The 18,236-nt window shown below is 51.4% G+C and overlaps 1 protein-coding gene across 1 annotated transcript in view; it reads left to right on the top strand.

Moving 5' to 3' along the window:
* Positions 1-18,236, top strand: part of Igfn1 (immunoglobulin like and fibronectin type III domain containing 1) — a 23,181-nt gene that overhangs the window by 2,596 nt on the left and 2,349 nt on the right. The window contains exons 2-15 of the mRNA XM_032915563.1: positions 450-589; positions 2,105-2,204; positions 3,500-3,544; positions 3,750-3,795; positions 4,349-4,526; positions 5,834-5,947; positions 7,127-7,295; positions 8,480-8,752; positions 9,603-14,114; positions 14,597-14,721; positions 15,332-15,473; positions 15,818-16,117; positions 16,714-17,013; positions 17,517-17,690. Of these exons, the coding sequence (XP_032771454.1) occupies positions 450-589; positions 2,105-2,204; positions 3,500-3,544; positions 3,750-3,795; positions 4,349-4,526; positions 5,834-5,947; positions 7,127-7,295; positions 8,480-8,752; positions 9,603-14,114; positions 14,597-14,721; positions 15,332-15,473; positions 15,818-16,117; positions 16,714-17,013; positions 17,517-17,690 (6,618 nt within the window). The remainder of the gene's footprint in view (positions 1-449; positions 590-2,104; positions 2,205-3,499; positions 3,545-3,749; positions 3,796-4,348; positions 4,527-5,833; positions 5,948-7,126; positions 7,296-8,479; positions 8,753-9,602; positions 14,115-14,596; positions 14,722-15,331; positions 15,474-15,817; positions 16,118-16,713; positions 17,014-17,516; positions 17,691-18,236) is intronic.

Here is an 18,236-nt window from a genome sequence, read left to right as displayed (position 1 = left end):
GTCTTGACTCAGGAGCACCACTGTTAAAAGGCCACAGGAAACCATGTGGAATTGGTGTTCTTTCCTTAGCAATGATTCTTGCCATAAACATTAGTTAACAACATTACACACACACACACACACACACACACACACACACACACACACACCCCTAAAGAAATCTGTTTCCCACTCCATCCCTGTTTACCATCACCACCTCCACCACAGACCACCCAGCCACATCTTTCTCTTGGGAACGCCAGGCCTCTGCATGATGGAAGTCAGGCCAGCACTACTTCTGGGTACCTGGAAACTGTGGATTCCATCTGACATTATGAGTCCCAAGTAAGGGGATCACAGATCACAGTCAGGTACTTCTTCGGGATGACTACAACAGGCAGGGTGCTGTAAGTTTAAATCCAAATAACATGTTACCTCTCTACCGCCCACGTTGCTTCTTCCTGCCCCAGGAAAAAATGCCATTTTTCGTGCGGTGGTCTGTGGGGAGCCCAGACCCGATGTGCACTGGCAGAGCACCAAAGGAGACCTCAGCAACTCCAGCAAGTACCAGATCTCCTCTGCTCCTGGTAGAGAGGAGCATGTGCTACAGGTGAGCCCACAGCCACTCCTACCCATGGTTCATGGGTCTCTTCCTAGTCCCTTAAATTCTTGATGGCGTCCAGCCCCCAGGTGAAGAAGAGATAGTCCCACAGTTGCATCTACTTTCAAGGTCTTTGAGCCAGGAGAAGCCTGGTGGATTTGTTATTGTCTCTCTACTAATCAGGAGACCACCTGGACCATACTGGACCACAGTCCTAGGCCTCCAGTTTTGGCTTTGGAAAGCTGGTTACTTGCCTCTTACTGTCTTCACTTCTTCACCTACAGAAAAGCATAATTATAGTACACACTTGAAGGAAGTCTAGAGAGCAAAACTTCCTAGAACGTGTCTAGCCCATGGTTCTCAACCTGTGGGTCGCGACCCCTTCAGGTGGTCAAATAACCTTTTCACAGGGGTCATACATCATCTAGCCTGCATATCAGATCATTACATTACAATCCATAACAGTAGCAAAGCTACAGTCACAAAGTAGCAACAAAAAAGTGTGTGCTTGGGGGGTCACCACAACGTGAGGGTCAATAGTAAAGAGCCACGGCAGTAAGAAGGTTGAGAACCACTAGTCGGTGTCCCACCCTAAACTGAGTACCGACATCTCTTGACGTATCCTGGTTCCACTTGCAGTTTTTGCTCTTGTGTTGGTGGAAAAGCAATGTGCATTGAGTAGAAACCACACACCGAGTTTTCAGTTTTTCAGTTTGATCTCTTCACAGGTTAGAAATATGTGCGTGCGAGCCACTCTGAGCAATGGCCGCTACCTGCAGCCTCCACTGGTCAGAGGATAACCGTATTCTATAGCATGTTGTGTTCACTGGCTTACATGAGATATTTAGAAAATATATAAAATGGACTTAATCATCTCGCTCTTGGGTGTGCTATCCCACATTAAAGTAGGCAAGGCTAGGGCAAATTTTGTAGGTAGCTGTTACTAAATGCATTTTCAACTGATAATACCTTCAGCTTAAAGGGGGTGTGCTGGAGTGCACCCTACTGCCAGTCAAACAGCATCTGCACCCTTAAGCAATTGTGGTTAACATATTAATAATATTCTAGACACTAACCGTGGAACACTCACACGTGTCAGGCCCTGAACCAAACATTTATCACCAAGGACATGAGTTAATCCTGACCATTCTCTACTTTTTAAGATATTCTCATCCCCATCTTACCAGTGAAGAAAATTAAAGTGCAGAGGTCAGGCAACTTGCCCAAGATCCCATAGCAAGTAATGCATGGCAGAGACCAACCTTCTTCAGTGCTGATTCACTCGCTCTCCCCCAGTGCAAGCTCTTTCTGCAACCCATATTGCCCTTGATGGCAAGAGCATCTGCCCTCTGTCTGAATCCAGAGTTTGTTTTGGTGTCTGTATTTCTTGATAAAGACTGAGTTTCGGAGGGGAAAAGCTATGTCTGTACGCCCTCATACTTCCAACACACAACCGTGGGCAGCACATGGAATAAATGCAGTCAGTGCTAGCCCTCTTCCCCTGCCCTCCGCCTCTCTCCACAGATCAACAAGCTGACTGGAGAGGATTCGGATCTGTACCGCTGCACTGCACTGAATGCCTATGGAGAAGCCACGTGCTCAGTGAGGCTTACCGTCATCGAAGGTGAGTTTGTCCCATGTGCCCATCAAATAGGGCAGCAGCTTTCTCTAGAGAACTCTCTCAGAGGGACCACAGGGTGGCAGGAGAGGAGAGAGGTCCCAGGGGCTGTTGCTACTGTTTCCCCATCACTTGCAGGAACCCCGGTTCCACCCAGTGGCCCTCAGCTTGCAAGTGCCTAAAAGGCACCCCTTCAGCCACACCCTGTGGCAGATGCTCTGAATGGGGCCAGGACCCAGATGTTGGTTTCTAGTCCTGCATCTTCTACAGAGTCAGTTTCTTTTCCCACCTGGATCTCAGTTTTCTCACTCTATAAGAGATATTTTGTCTATATCAGAGGGGACAGACGAGAACACGAAGACTAGATCCTATCTCAGACATGCTTGGATTGGTCTGCCAGGTGTTTGGAGATCCTTAAAGTTTTGAGTTGTGATAATGGGAAAACTCTAGAGAAAGCAAACTAGTCTCTCAAGTACGTTGACATTCATCTTGTCTCTAAGAACCCAAAAAAATCCTAAAAGAAGTTTAAGAAATAAAGATACTAAAATTATCTCACATAGTAAGAAATTCTGAGATTGGAGTTCAGGGCTCATTTACATCTCTGAGCTGTCGTAGGAGAGAGATTGAGTTCTTGTCTCTCTGCTCGATAAGGTCTGCTATCCTTAGCAGGCTGACTGACCACTGAAGGTCCAAACTTATTCCACACTCAAGCAGGAGGAGAGGGAACGGGGAGGCCCGAGTACACCCACCTCTTCCATAAAGGGAGCAAAAACTTAAAACTCAAAAGCAGAGCTTTTGGTTAACATGGCATTGGCTAGAACTCTGTCACCTGAAAGCTGTTGCTTGCAAGGGGAAAGTGTGCACTGGGTTTCCCTAGACCCTCCATTGCGGGCAGACGATAAAGAAGAGGATTACGAATGTCTGTGGAAACAGTGAAAAAGCAGACTCTGGTGTATTTGGCAGTTTGGGTCCCCTCCTCTGCACTGGCAACTCTCAGATGCTCTTTGGATGCCCCGAGCTTGCTGTGGTTGTCCATGGTTGTTTCTCTTATTCCTGTCAATTTCCCTGTAGACGTGTGAGTCTCCCCCTCATGAAATGATGCTCACGGTGAAGCTTTGAGGTATCAAAGCTCATGAAGACCCTACCCTCATCTCTTCCTTTTGCTGTAATGTTGTGCCTTAGAATAGGTGGGAGGCCAGGGCTCTGGGCTTGATGCTTTTCCCAGGAAGACCATCCAAGTGTCTTGCTTCTCTCCCTGTCCGTCCGCACCACCTCTCTCCTCTCTTCCTTGGATGGTCCAGTGGGTTTTCGGAAGAACCGAAAAAGGCAAAAGGAACCTCAGGAGGGTAGGTAGAGTGGTCGGAACCCCCCTCTGAGGGCCTTTGCATGTTGCTCCCCATCTAATATAACCACACACACACATACATACACTTGTGGGCATTAACAGAACATAAAAAATGAAAACACTGATCATCACCCCTGATGCATATAACCTTTCTTTGGATCCTAGACATCCCACCTAGGATTCAAGACTTAATCTTTATTTTCTAGACCTCAGGAAGGAGCTGATGGACTGCCGGAAGATGCTGAAAAAGAGGTAGGTCTGGGGCTGTCTGGGGGATTTTGGAAGCTCATGTGGTACCCACCTGGACTCCTTCTATAAGGAAGTTGGGCTGACTTTCTACTTCTGATCCAAGGAAGGAGCTAGACTGCCATTAGTAGACGGGAGGACAGAAGAGCACAGAACTGAGCACCCTGGATCTAGCTCATGGCCTAGTTTTCTTTCTCCTCAGTGTTTGCAAAATGGGAGGGCCCACTTGAGCAGTAATTAAAACATATATGGCTTAAAGCGACAGAACAATCTGATTCTAACCTCACTTCTACTCAAAGACCTCTTACTCAGAAATCAACACCACCAGTTTGTAGGAGCCCAAAGTCTTCTACAAGCTGATACCCCAGGGTAAGGCTTGCCTCATCCAGTCCCTTCCACTTGATATAGTGGTCAACCCCAGAGATTTCAGTCTCTGTGCCTGCCCTTCAAGTATGCACAGTGTGGCTATCCTAGACCCCTCCGATGGCCAAGGTCAGCGGGTCAATACCCAGGACACCTCTGACCTCTTGGCTTCTGACTCACTTGCCTTGATCCCCAGGGCCCCACCTCCAACCCCCGATAAGAAGATAGAGTCTGAGCAGGTGTGGCAGCTGTTGATGACTGCAGACCGTAAGGACTATGAGAAGATCTGTATGCAGTATGGCATCGTCGACTTCCGGGGCATGCTGCGCAAGTTGCAGGAGATGAAGAAGGAACAGGAGGACAGAATAGCCCAGGTATCTTGGCCCTGCCCCCATCCCCCACCTGGAGCATAAGGTCTGGAAGAGCATCCCACCTGGAGCTGGCCCTGGAGAACCCAATGGAATAGACAGCCTACTATCCCCACCGAGAAGAGAGGTCCTGCTAGGGATCCAGTCTTCTAAGCTTGCTCTGGGTTTTGATACCTAGGCGTGATGCTTACTAAACTCTGGACCTTAGAAAAGTTAGGGCTTCAGTGTCTTGATGTCCTCATAGGAAAAACAAAGATTCTAGCAAAATCTAACTTGTTTGCTGAGAAAATTAAGTAAGAAAATGTGTTTACAGCAATTAGCCCAGTGCCTAGCACATGGTAAGGATCTAGTAAATGTCCCTTGTCGTCCTTGTCATCCTTGCCAGACGTGGGGCCTTATTTCTAGTAGTCTGATTCCAGCATCTTATAATCTACATAGGAAGTTCCTTCTTGTGTCTAACTTGACATAAGTCTTTTTTTTTTTCATTCTGGGATTGAAAAGCAACTAGTCTTCATTATTCTGAAAGTAGGTTTTGTTTTTTTGTTTTTGTTTTTTTTCTTTTTTTTCGGAGCTGGGGACTGAACCCAGGGCCTTGCGGTTGCTAGGCAAGTGCTCTACCACTGAGCCAAATCCCCAACCCCTGAAAGTAGGTTTTTATCAAGGGCCTCAGGCTTTCTTTCTTTCTTTTTTTTTTTTTAAAGCCTTGCTTGTAGCTGTTTCAGACACACCAAGGGCATCAGATCTTATTACAGATGGTTGCGAGCCACCATGTGGTTGCTGGGATTTGAACTCAGTACCTCTGAAAGAGCAGTCAGTGCTCTTAACCACTGAGCCATCTCTCCAGCCCCTCAGCCTTTCTTTCAACTGTTCTTACACAGGGCCTAGCATACAGTTTTGTTGTGTAAGATTTATTTATTTATTTTATGTATATGAATATCTAAAGACGCTGTAGCTGTCTTCAGACACACCAGAAGTCTCATTACAGATGCTGGTGAGCCACCATGTGGTTGCTGGGATTTGAACTCAGGACCTCTGGAAGAGCAGTCAGTGCTCATATTCACTGAGCCATCTCTCCAGCCCTCTTAGCACACAGCTTTGCCAAGTGATGTTCACCTAATGTTTATTAGCAGGATGAACAGATGAATGGACACCCAGAACCCTACCTCACCTGACTTCTTATCTTTGAATTTTCTTTCTTGAGGGTTTAAGTATCCTCACTTGAAACCTCCATAAATTCCTGCTCTTCAGGGACATTGTGGGCCAGGGCTGGGACCAGATTCTACACTCCTTTAATGGATTTGTCCACTCTCTAGTATGTCAATGCCATTGCCAACTTGAGGCACATCAAGGTCACCAAGGAAGGGGTCGCTACGTTTAACCTGGAGCTGGATCTCAAGGAACTCGAGAGCAAGATTTACCTGTACAAGGTGAGGCTAGAGGCCCTGACAGGGGTTGCCGGTCCTGGAAGGTAAGTGATGGATCCCATGGAATCATCTAGAACACCCAGGTGGTAAGCATTCACCCATGGGGTTCCCAGTTAGAGTTAGGTCTCGCCCTATGTGAGCAGTTTCCAGAAACCTCTCCTTGAGTCAGGTCTGTGACTATATATAGAGTCTAATGCCAGAGCAAGGTAAAAACAGAGCTCTGAGCACGTGCCAACCATGCGAGGCCGGGGTGTGTATGTGGGATTGGGGGCTACAAAGCATGCAACCCTTCTGCAGCCGAACTCACCCTGGCTCTACCACCTCAGGCTAGACATCATTCTTGGGCCTCAGCTTCCTAATTTTTGAAATGAGGGATCAGAAGCACTACTTCATGGACAACTACGATGCCCAAATGACACTGTGCATGCTTGTCTGTTCCTGTGGCCCAGCTCCTCCCGCCTGCCTCTCTCCTTCCTTGCTGCCCGTTCTTGCTCCTTGGCCTTGTTGCCCGTTCTTGCTCCTTGGCCTTGTTGCCCGCTCTCTGTCGCTGCTCCTTGTGCCTAGCACGCTCATCTCTGACAGCCGGGTGGTTAACTCTCTCATCTCACCCAAGTGCTTCTGCTGAGCTCCCCACTCCACCCTGGGGCTTCTGAGCCCATCACCCCTTTATCCCACTTTGTTCTTCTTGGCTTTCTTTTATTGTAATATCTCAAGTACCTGGAATAGTGTGCGACCCGCAGTGGGCAGCTGATAAGTGTTAGCGATTGTCAGTTCTCGGCAAAGAGCAAATCTGTATACGGTTCAGCAAGGATGAGTGTGTGTATAAATGTCTGCATTTTGTGCATCCCTGAAGACATTCTATGAACATTTTCCTGGGTGATTGAATGAGCTAATCCCAGGTCATAGGGCGCTCTCCTGCTAACACACAGGTCTGTGTAACAACTCTCTTCCAAGCACAACTTGTATTAGCAATCTTGAGGGCCTCTGCATAAACGGCATAGTTTTTTCCACTCATAGGATGAGATCTGGACATCCTTAGATGTGCCCTGATCCTACAACCCCCACGTCTTTTATGGTTCTAGGATCATGTCTTTGACCTGGGCCAGTAACCAGAGTGAGGCTAGGATAGGAGGCCCTCCTTGGGACCCTCTGAGGCCCTGAACCATTCTTTTCTGTCTTCAGGATGGTGAGATGATCCCCTACGGTGTTGATAACCAGACCAAGCACTGTCTGAGACGGCTGGGGAAACGCTACCACTTCCAGATCCAGGACCTGCGGCCGGAGGATGCTGGCCTTTACCAGGTCATGGTGGAGGATGCTGTGGTCTTCTCCACAGAGCTAGAGCCCAGCGGTGAGTGTTTGTCATCACAGACGTCTGCACAGGGGAGAGCAGAGGGTCCAGGCTGGTGTTATGGAGGGATACAAGCCACAAGGCTACAATGCAAAGACAACTAGGAGGAGGGACACACCTAGATGTGTCTCTTGTTTGTACCCAGATAGGCTCTACAGAGTGCTTCAGGGACACAATTATATATGGCATGCCCTTGCCCACAGACCTTCTGTTGTAGCTGATTATTTTCAGATCAGACCCAGACTATGCCCTTTTGCTGCAACATCATCCCTTCTGATAAATGTCTGCCTCTCCCACAATTCCCAAGCAAGAATTTCCACCTGGGTTAGACAGGCCCATGCAACCCAGTTCTCTTCTACTCCTGCTACTTATGTTCCTTCCCTACCTTGTGTCCCTCCTTGAACTCTGTTCTGTATCCATGAGGTCCTGTGCCTACACCATCTATACAGCACCTGACCAGAGGCCTCTGAGAAGAACAAGGAGAGACCACGATGAGGAAGCCTTGGGAAGATAGGCCATAAAGAACAAGGCTGAACCAAGACTGGAGAACAAGAAGGGAAAGAAAGGGTCACTCAGCAGCCTAAAGTGCTAGGATGGCCTTTGAAAGCCCAAGAACAATGTGTCATGGGCAGGGGAGCATGGCCTTGGGGGGTAGGCCACTTCTTAGCTGTCAGGATGGGACAAGTCATACTTTTTAGACCTAGGGCCTAGCTCATTCTCGGCAAATGTCAGTCCCCCAGTCCTTTATTTTATTTTGAGAAAGGCTCTCCCTAAAGCTGTCCAGGTTGGCCACAAACCCACTATGCTACAAGCTGGCCTTGAACTTGTGATCCTTCCTCTTGGCCTCCCCAGTAGCTGGCATTATCAGCTTATATATTCTGCTATACCTAGGTCTTTTAATTTCTTAAACCTCAGTCTTCTTATTTGTAAAAGGAGAATTTAAGGTCTCTCGGTGATCATGATATGACTACAACCCTGCATTTTGTGTGTATGAGGGTACTGATGCTTTCATAAGGACCTGGTGGTGGCTATAGAAACTGGGTGAGGAGATAACCTAGCTGAAGTGACAGGAAGATTGTGGCAAACTGCTCTGAACTAGGTTTCTTAATTCCTAGCCCCAGTGCCCAGACATCCCTGTGTCACATTACAAAGCTGATACATCCTCTTTCCTGTTTCTATGGCAGCCATTCCCCCTAGAGTGGTGGTCCCATTGGCAGAGGCCCGCTGTGAGGAACGGGGTGATGCAGTCTTTGAATGTACCCTCTCCAACCCTTGTCCCAATGCTACCTGGCATTTCCAGCACCGACCGCTGAGGCTCAGTGACAAATATGAAGTATTTGTGTCCCCTGATGGGCTAACCCACCGGCTGGTTGTGAAGGGGGCCAGTTCCTCAGATATGGGCCTCTACTCGCTGAACACTGGGCTCCATGCCTCCAGTGCCTGGCTGGTGGTCGAAGGTGAGTGGCCATACTTCTGAATTCCCCTGCCTTTACCAAGACCAAGACTCAAGAGTGCAGGCAGGAGGGTTTCCTTCCCTTTGTCATCTGCTTCTGTTTACCTCTGTCACTCAGAGAGAATGAGGAAGGCTCCTTAGATCTATTCTTTTTTTTTCAGAGCTGGGGACCGAACCCAGGGCCTTGCGCTTGCTAGGCAAGCGCTCTACCACTGAGCTAAATCTCCAACCCCTAGATCTATTCTTGATTGAGTACAACACAGAGTCTTCATGGTCTGCCAAGCTCAGCTGCTTGAACTCCATTTGACCTCTTGGGGTTACTCAGGAGCCTCAGATACAGGATGACCCCCAAGACTTTGGATAGGGCTTATGCCAGTGACCCATGTTTAATGTGGATGAGAAGCCCTGAGCTGGACCAGGAAGCACCCTCATCCTCTCAAGCATTGGCATCTGGGGGCAATATGATCCCCCAAGAGACTGTTCACTGGGCACAGGCGAGGCAGACAGTGGGACAAATGGGTCTTCTGAAACCCACAGCAGCTTGATAAGTTCGCAACTTTGACACATGAACTTACGTGCCCAAACCACATGATCCACATGGCGGGATGGGGTGGCTTGTGGATACAGACCTGGGGGAGGGGGTGATAGATGTATCTACCAATGGGCTAAAACATCCTCGGCTTTTGTTTATTTGTTTTTAAATTTCTCCTCCAATGGGCAGCTTCTCCACTGGGAAGGGTGGGGGCTAGGCAAAGCAGCCATGTCAGACAGGTGCCTTGCCCTCATTTAACAGGGTCTTTTCTCTTGTCTCTCTATGGATTAATGACCTCTGTGTAATTAACACCTCACGGAAGGTGGGAAGGATAAAGGCCCTCAGACCACAGATACTGACTACCGGCTGCAGACTCCAGAAGCTCTGGCCTCCGAAGCAGAAGACTCTGGAGGCATCAGCATCAAGGGAGGGCAATCCAGAGAGCAGGGTTCCCTCAAGGAGACTAGTGGGGCACAGCTCAGGGCAGGCCTAGGCAGGGGTGCCTTTGGCAAACATGGCTGTTCCTTGGTGATGGATGAAGACAGAGCTAATTCCACTTGGGGATCTGGGCAGGACAAAAAGGGCTCTCTGGAAGCAGAGCAAAGCAGGGTCACTCTTCCAGGGGACAGTCAGCCACACAGAGAGGGGGACTGGAGTGAAAACCTTCCCAGAAGGCTGCATCCCCAGGGAGGGGACACGGAATCCGATTTGGGCTTCTTGGAGAGAGATCGAGGGCATGGCAGAGACAATGAGAATAGCAGATGGGAGACAGCAGGAGGATGGAGGCCTAGCTCCAGCCACCCTCAGGACGGAAGGCTTGAGAGCTGGGGAGAAGGAAAACAACACAGAGAGGGCCATGGCAGTGAACTGGACAGACATGGCCAGGGACAACTCGGTGACCCCCAGCTGGGAGCTGGGGCAGGGCAAAGGGTGCTGTGGGGGTCCCAGTCAGATGCTCAGGGGTTTCAGCTAAAAAAGGAGAGGACAGAAATGCAAGGTGATTGTCTGGACGCAATGGGAGGAAGGGGTGACCCGAGACGGGAGACGGGAGCAGCGATGGGATGGAATAACGGAGCCCGCCTCGGGGAAGCTCGAGGAAGCAACAGGGCAGGAAGTCCTTGTGGCCCAGAGTTCCCTAGAGGAGGAGCTCACAGCTCCAAGGCAGGCATGGGCCCTGAGTACTGGGGTGCTCAGGCAAGTGAAGATGCTGGCCATGGAGAAGCTGGGGTGTCCTGGGTAGCAGGGCAATATCCAGGACAGACATCTGCTGGCAATGACACCCAGAAATCATCACAGTCTGGAGACAGGAAGCTTCTGGGGTGCACGGGTCCTGAGGCCAAAGCTGAGGGCTCTTTCCAGGGTGCAGGTGGTCATGGTATTGTAGGGAGGGGCTACAAAACTGGCCCTGAAGGACCAGAAGATCTCAGAAATTGGAAAGGTGACCTACAAGAGCTCCAGGGAAGGGATGGTCAAGGCTCAGCTGGAGCCTTGGGCAGGACGGAGGAAAGTTCCAGAGGCCTCCAGTTTCCTCAGGGCTGGACAGTGGGACAGAGGGAAGTAGGGACGCCAAGTAGTACAGAGTATGAAAACATGGGTCCTCAGGATGATTCAGGGTCCAGTCTTAGAAAGATAGGGGGCTACTGTGGGTCTGGAGTGCTGGTGTCTGGTGGGAAGGAAGGGTGCATGGACGGCTCCCAAGTAGCTGCCCAGATGATGCCTCGTCAGAGGGTAGATGCCAGAAACCACAGGCTACTTACATCCAAAGGCCTGGGCGTCCAGGACTCTGGGGGAACACTGGGACACATGGAAGGATTAAGACACCCAGAGGCAGTCAGGTCCAAGGAAGACTTCTGGAATGGGTCAGGGAGGTCCCGAGAAAAAGGGTCCAGAGGTGGGATGGACTGTAAGGATGGCTTCCGAGGTCCAGGGTGGGCAGAGCCTGGGAACGAGGAGGGCTGGGAGTATTCCAAAGGGTTGGCTTCTAGGAATGGAGCTACGTATCAGGATGGCTCCGGGATGCCAGAAGGGACAGGATCTGGCCTTGATATTGGTTGCAGAACCACCTGTGGGGCACCTGCAGAGACAGAGTCTGGGAAGAGGGATACTTACAGTCATGGTTCGGGGGTGCCTGGGGGATTGTGGTCTGGAAGCGAAGGTCAGTATGGTCCTGCAGGAAAGGTGCCTGCAAGAGAGGCCAGCCTCAGAAATGGCGAGGGAGGCCTTCGAGGAATGCCCATTAGTGAAGCTCAGCGTAGGGATGTATTTCAAGGCCATGGTCAAACAGGCCACGGTGGGAAGCACCACTGTGTACGTGGCTTAGGGAATTCTGAGTCAGTGGGATCTGTGGGTGGAGATGGTATAAAAGACTCTGGAGCCATGGGCAATGTTGGAGAGGGATATACGGAAGCAGAACCAGGGGACACTGGAGGATTAAGTTCTTGGGGTCACACTGAAGATTATGAGAACTTCAGAGTCCTGGGGGCCTTTAGAGAAGGAGACTTTGGCAATAGCACTGGGGTTCCGCTATCCATGGAACCAGGGTCTCTGGGGAGAAGGAACAAGGAAGGTGATGGTGAACGGATCAGTTTTCTTGGTGCCAGGACCTCTGCAGTTGGAACTGGGAATTGGGACAAAGCCAGGCACCCCAGGGCACCATCTCCCTATGCTGAGGCTGGTTCAGAGGGCCACTGGGCTCAAGTGTCTGGCAATGCATTAGGTTATAGAGATGGCTCAGGAATTCCAGAGCCTTGGGGAGCTGGCGATAGAACAACTTATGGAGAAGAATCAAAGGGTCTTGGGCCTGAAAGAACAGGGCCAGATGGTGCGGTGGTATTTAGAGATGGCTCATCAGGCCTCAGAGGAATGGGACCAGCAAGTGAGGCAAGTTATAAAAATGGAACTTGGGGCTCTGGGGCCGTGGGTTCGGGGTGTAAACCAGACTATAGGAATGATCTTGGGTGCTCTGGAATTATGGGGTCAGAGAGTGAGGCAAGTTATAAGAGCAACATCGAGAGCCACAGGGCCGGGAAATTAGGGGGTCCGACAGGTTGTAAGAACGGTTTTGGAGCTTCTGAACTTACTTCATTAAGGGATGGGGCAGGTGGCTTACATCATTCTGGAGACGTTTTGCCATGGAATGAGTCAGGTTTAAAGGATGGCTTGGGGGAAATAGGAAGAATGGAATCCAAGAATGGGGCTGGTTTCAGGGGAAGCTCAGTGGGGCTCGGGGAAATGGGATCAGAAAGTAAAAGGCACCTTGCAGATGGTTCAGGGAGGTTAGGAGGACCAGGGTCACTGGCTGTACCCAAAGAACATGAATCCTTGGGTCTCGGGTCAGTTTATCAGGGAGCAGCAGAGGGTGGTGGAGAGAAAGGCAAAGGGGTGGGGCTTGCAGATCCAACAGGGCCTGAGGTGGGCTCTGGGGTGATTGGAATGCTGGATACTACAGGTGGCGTAGCACACAGGGACAGTGCTATGGGCCCTGTGAAGCTGGGGACACCAGAAAGGCCATATATCTTTCCAGGTGGGCAGGGTACCAAGAACAGTGTCAGGGACTGTGGATCCTCTGGAATCCATGAAGCCTTGGGGGCTGTTGGTTCTGTGGGGAAACCAGGTATCAGAGAATGGAAAGATGATTCTGGGTTCCAAGGGTCTCTTAGGGACAGAGGGACTTCCAGTGGGGAGGGCAGATCTGTAGACCAAACAGGAGCTATAGGGACATCTAGGCTTCTTGATAGGAGGGGGACAGAGGAGGATGGGAGTAGGTCAGGGGTAGCTGCTCTGGAATCAGGAAACGATTTTGACTTTAATAAATCAGGCTTGGGAACAGCAGGAAGATGTAGAGTTGCTGGCCAGCAGGGAGTGACACCTCAGGGATGTGGAGGCTCATTGCCGAATGACAGGAGGAGAGGAACAAGTTCTGGAAGCTTGCCAGGGGTAGGGGAGGCAATAGACAGAAGTTCTACACCTGGGGAAGAGACCAAGGTAATGTCAGGACCTGACAGTGGGCAAGACACAAGCCACGTTGAGGCTCCAGGCTGGGAAGACCGGGTTCAAGGAGGCATCAGGACTTCTAGCACACTGCAGGAGAATGGTGTCATTTTCAGGCAAACCCATGAGGGACAAGGAGCCTTCAAGGGCAAGGGATGTGAAGCTGGCCAAGAGGCTGCTTGTGAATGTCAAAGACCAAGCGCCTTGGAGAGCAGAGGCTCAGAGTTTATAGGTGGCAGAGCTGGTTTCACAAAGAGCTCAAGTGTCCCAGGCAGAAGGGATGCCACTGTCTATGGAGATGGTGCTGCTTCCAAGCCTCAGGAACCCCAAAATGAATTATATAGTCCATCAGGCAGAAGGGACTTCAAAAGAGTTTCAGGAGGAACCCAGGAGCCAGATCTTCAACTAGGAACAGGACAGGGAGAAGGGAAAAGATCCCTCCAGGAGTCAGGGTCTTGGAAGGCCGAGATTGACAAGGTCCAAGGATCCAGGACCTCAATGAAGTCTGGCAGTCAGGAAGGGAAAGACTCTGGCTGGTCAGGCAGGAAGCCTGGCCTCTGTGGAAGCGGGCATCAGGTGCAGGCTGGGACTGAAGTTGGATCAGCAAAGAGAGGGAGCGCAGAGGAGGCCGGAGGTCTGGGGCCTTGGACTGGCAATGAGGATAGAGGGTCTCTGAGAGAACCTTGGAGTGAAGACAGGAGGCGAGGCCCCCACACGCATCTTGGCAGCAGGAGAGATACCCAAGAGGGCAGGTCAGATGTCTATGGCCAGGCACAAGATGCTACCCAGAGCCCCAGATCCAGATACAAGCCTGGCCCTGGCTGCTCTTCTTCGGAGGCCCGAGGTAGGTACTCCCAGCTGGTGGCTCCTATAGGGTGAAGCCAGAGGGTAGAGTCCTTGGACACTGGGGGGCCTACATGCCAGTTCTACCTCCAGCACAGGAACACATCCCTACCAGTGTCTCCATTTCCCAGAATCCCTTGCAAATTCAGGGAGCAGCCCCACCTCTCCTCTCCCTGTGCAGAAGGGATCCAAGCTGTGTGAAACTCGAAGGTCTGCTTGGCATTAGCTCTTGAAACCCCATATCCAAAGTTCCAGAGTATTAGCTTGCCTCTGTGACTCCAAATGCCTATCTGTAAGACTGGGGGACTGCGGTGGTGGTGGTGGCGGGGTGCTCTCCATCTACCTAAGTCCCTCATCTGTGTACCAGCCCAAGGAAATGAGAGGCTGGATCTGGCTGAGCCCTGTGGGAAGGACCACAGAGGCTCCCCAGAATTCAACACAGGCCAAGAGTGGGCTTTGGGGACGTCCTTTGTATCTCTCTAGGCTCCATGGACCACTTCTCTCAGGGTCTGACTGATACAGAGGTACAACTGGGGGAAGCTGCCATACTCTCCTGTACCCTTTCCAGTGACCTGGGACCTGGCACCTGGTTCAAGGATGGCGTCAAGGTACTGACACCTCACACCACATAGCCCCTCTTTCCTAACTAATGGGATCGGGGAGCACGGCAAAGCAGAGAAGCAAACGGAAGACACTTTACAGGAGTTTGCACATTTCACTATTTTACTGATATTTCTACCCTGGGAGACATTTAGACAGTTGGCATGTGGCGTGTTTTTAATAGACACATTGTAAATGATGATGAATGCTACCCTCTCATCATCCTCTCTCACGAGTACCACTCAGCTCCAAGGCCTTGTACAAGCACATCAGTCTCACTTGGTCTTTCTGAGCAGCCCCTCTGAGCCCCATCAAAGCGGTCACATCAGGTGGCACAGCATGGGGGTGTCAATGAAGTCTGACTCCTGATCCCTGCTCTGCTGTTAGCAATTATGTGACCTCAGACGAGTTGCTCATCTTTAAAATGGGACACACAACCAGCGCCCATCCCGTAGGGCTGATTTGAGAGTTGATGACCAGCTGGGCTCACTGGTCTCTCTGAGCGGCACCAAGAGGTGCAGTGGCAAGTGGTAATGACCATCTAGTCCACAGGGCAGTTATTAGTGCTGAACTGGACGGAGTGGGAGTGGCCGTCTCCATGGTGATCCTTGTCTCCAGCTCACTGCCCAAGATGGGGTCATCTTTGAACAAGATGGGCTCACGCACAGACTGATCCTCACCCACGTGGAGGGGACCCAAGCTGGGAGATACACTTTTGTAGCCGGCCGCCAGCACAGTGAGGCCAGTCTGACCGTGCAGGGTGAGGCCCAGCCCTTCCCTTGCCCTGTAGTCTTTGCACCAAGTGAAAATGCCCCTCTGTGGAAGCCCTGAATCCATGACTTGCCTGCAATTTTCACAGTCTTTGAAGCTTGTTTATAAAGCCAACCCATGCCTTCCCCAACCCAACTAACATCTTATCTCCTTCCTTACCAGGAAGTTCTTAGTGAGGTCTAACCCTAGCCTTTCCTACTTCAGACCCAACCAATTCCCTTTGCTAGTCCTCCTGCGGTGGGATAGGGAGTTCCTTCTCTGGGTTCTTCCCATGATTCCCAGCAGCCCAGGGCTTGGTCCTCTCTGATTCTTTTGCTCTGTTTTTATCTCCAGATCCTCCCACCATTGCTCCAGATGTGACCGAGAAACTGAGAGAGCCACTGGTGTTCAAGGCTGGGAAGCCGGTCACTGTGAAAATACCTTTCCAGAGCCGCCTCCCTGTCCAGGCTGCCTGGAGGAAAGATGGGAAGGAAGTGGCGGGCAGCAACCACAAGGGCATCCAACTGACTCTGGGAGATGGCTACACCCGGCTGTGCCTCCCCAGTGTGTGCAGGAAGGACAGTGGCCGGTACAGCGTGAGGCTGAAGAGTGAGGGAGGCTGTGTGGAGGCTGAGTTCACCCTGCAAGTTATAGGTGCTGACCCTGCCTTTTCTCCAACCAGGGCCCCAGGGTTCTGGGGTCCTAGCCTCTCTGGGGGCCTGAATGGGTCTGGGGATAGACTCTGCTAACATTGGTCTTCATTTGCCTGATAGTTAAGATCCAAAGCTGCCCCTACTGGCCCACTTCCCTGGATAGGAAGACAGGATAAGTGAAGGCCAGGTAGAGGCTGGTAGACCCTGTTGTGCTTCTCTGAGCTCTAACACAACAGATTCTGAGGAAGATTAGTGGAATGGTGGCCTCCAATCTGTACCACCAGCATCAGATTGCCTATACAGGAGTGCTAAGCAGGAGACCATGCTGGCCACTGAGTGAGGCTGGGTACGGGTTGGAGAGTCCATGGTATCTCGTAAGGCAGGGCTGGGGAAGTAGAGACCAGAGACACCAGAAGATATTTCGAACCTATCCATTATCTCCACCTTGTCTCAGCCTCTGGCTGTGTCAGGAACCGTGTGTAACTCTGGGCTGTCCACCCCCTTGCAGACTTATCCCATGATGAGGAGTTAAGTGACATGCCCCCTCCCAGCTTCTCTGACTCCTTTCTCCTTCTGCTTCTCTTCATGGGTCCTCAGATAAGCCTCGGCCCCCACAAGGACCCCTGGAGGTTCAGGCTTGCCACAGAGCAGGTGTCTGCCTCCGCTGGTTACCCCCGAGGGACGATGGGGGACAGGTCATACAACACTATGTGGTGGAGAGGCGACAGGCTGGAAGGAGCACTTGGCTGACGGTGGGAGAGCCCCCACCAGACAGTACCAGCTTCACGGATGTCAGCGTGGAGCAGGGCAGGAAGTATGCCTTCCGTGTGCGGGCCGTGACCTCAGAGGGAGCTGGGGATGCCCTGGAGTCTGAGGAAGTGCTGATGGCTCCTGAGGGTGAGAGAACAGATGGCATTTGGATACAGGGCTCCTCTGCTCTCTTTACTGTGGCAGGAGTACAGCCTGAGGGTCGCTAGCTCTGCTTGAGGGATGGGAACAGGATAGATGTGCCTTTGTAGAGCACAGTGGACACTCCTTACTACATCTTCTTATGGGATTTGGTGGCCTTTTAGGATTCTTTGAGGCTGAGCCACACAGCCCCCTTCTCTCAGGACCTGCATATTGGTCGACACTGTTCTCTATCTGATGTGTGTCCTTGTTCTGGAACAAAGGATCTCAGAACTGGCTCCAACCACGGCCAGAGAGCATTTTCTGTTCTATCATCTCTGTCCCACAGCAGCCAGAATAGTGTCCCAGGGAAAGCTGACCCAGTGCCGGAATGCTTCAGAAGGCAGAGTGCGACTGTGTCCCTAGATTCCCCATGCCCTCTTCCCACAGCATTACCTCCCGCAAGCTGGTGCTTGCCTCAACCTCTGCTGACTGGCACCTTCTGCCCTTAGCTCTCCCGGGGCCCCCTTCTGCTCCAGCCATCCTGTCAGCCTCCAGCCAGAGCATCACTCTCACGTGGGGAGCACCACAGGGCCCTGGCAGTACCCACATCTTGGGCTACCTGGTTGAGAAGCGCAAGAAGGGGAGCAGCACCTGGATGGCTGTGAATGAGCAGCCCGTGTCTGGTGAGTTGTTCCAAGGGCGGCTTCTCGCTGACCCCATGCCAAGCTGCCTTAGGGTCCCTCCGGGCCATAGGATCCCTTGGTGTCGCTAGCGCGGATCAGTTTAACGTAGTCGAGCTGATGGGGTTCTGTCCCCATGATGGGGGCATTTAGCAATGTCTAGAGCTATTTGTGATAGTCACAGCTGGGTGGAGAGCGCATGCCCTTGATATCTTGTGTGAAGAAGACAAAGATGCTGCTGCCAAACACCCCACTCCCAGACCCCAAAGACTCATCCAGCAAGGTCCGAGCAGAGCGGAGCTTGAGGACCCCTAGGGTAGACGTCTCAGACTGGAAGCCAGAGGGAAAGCACTCCTCCCTCCCGGCCCCCAACACACACTTCAGGCTTTGGCCGCGAGCAGCCCACTTCCTCTGTAGATCTCAGCTTCCTTGCTGATGTTGCAGACGGAAGTGACCCCAATCCTCTAGGGGTCACTCTAGGTGACCTCTGGGATGCTAGTTAGCATCCTAGAAGCCAGCTGCTTCCAGAGGTAAGAAAGAATCTGGAAG

This window comes from Rattus rattus, chromosome 10, assembly GCF_011064425.1.
Source record: "Rattus rattus isolate New Zealand chromosome 10, Rrattus_CSIRO_v1, whole genome shotgun sequence".
Lineage (NCBI taxonomy): Eukaryota > Metazoa > Chordata > Mammalia > Rodentia > Muridae > Rattus > Rattus rattus.
The sequence above is the reverse complement of the archived record's forward strand: the minus strand, read 5'-3'. Positions and strand labels throughout refer to the sequence as shown.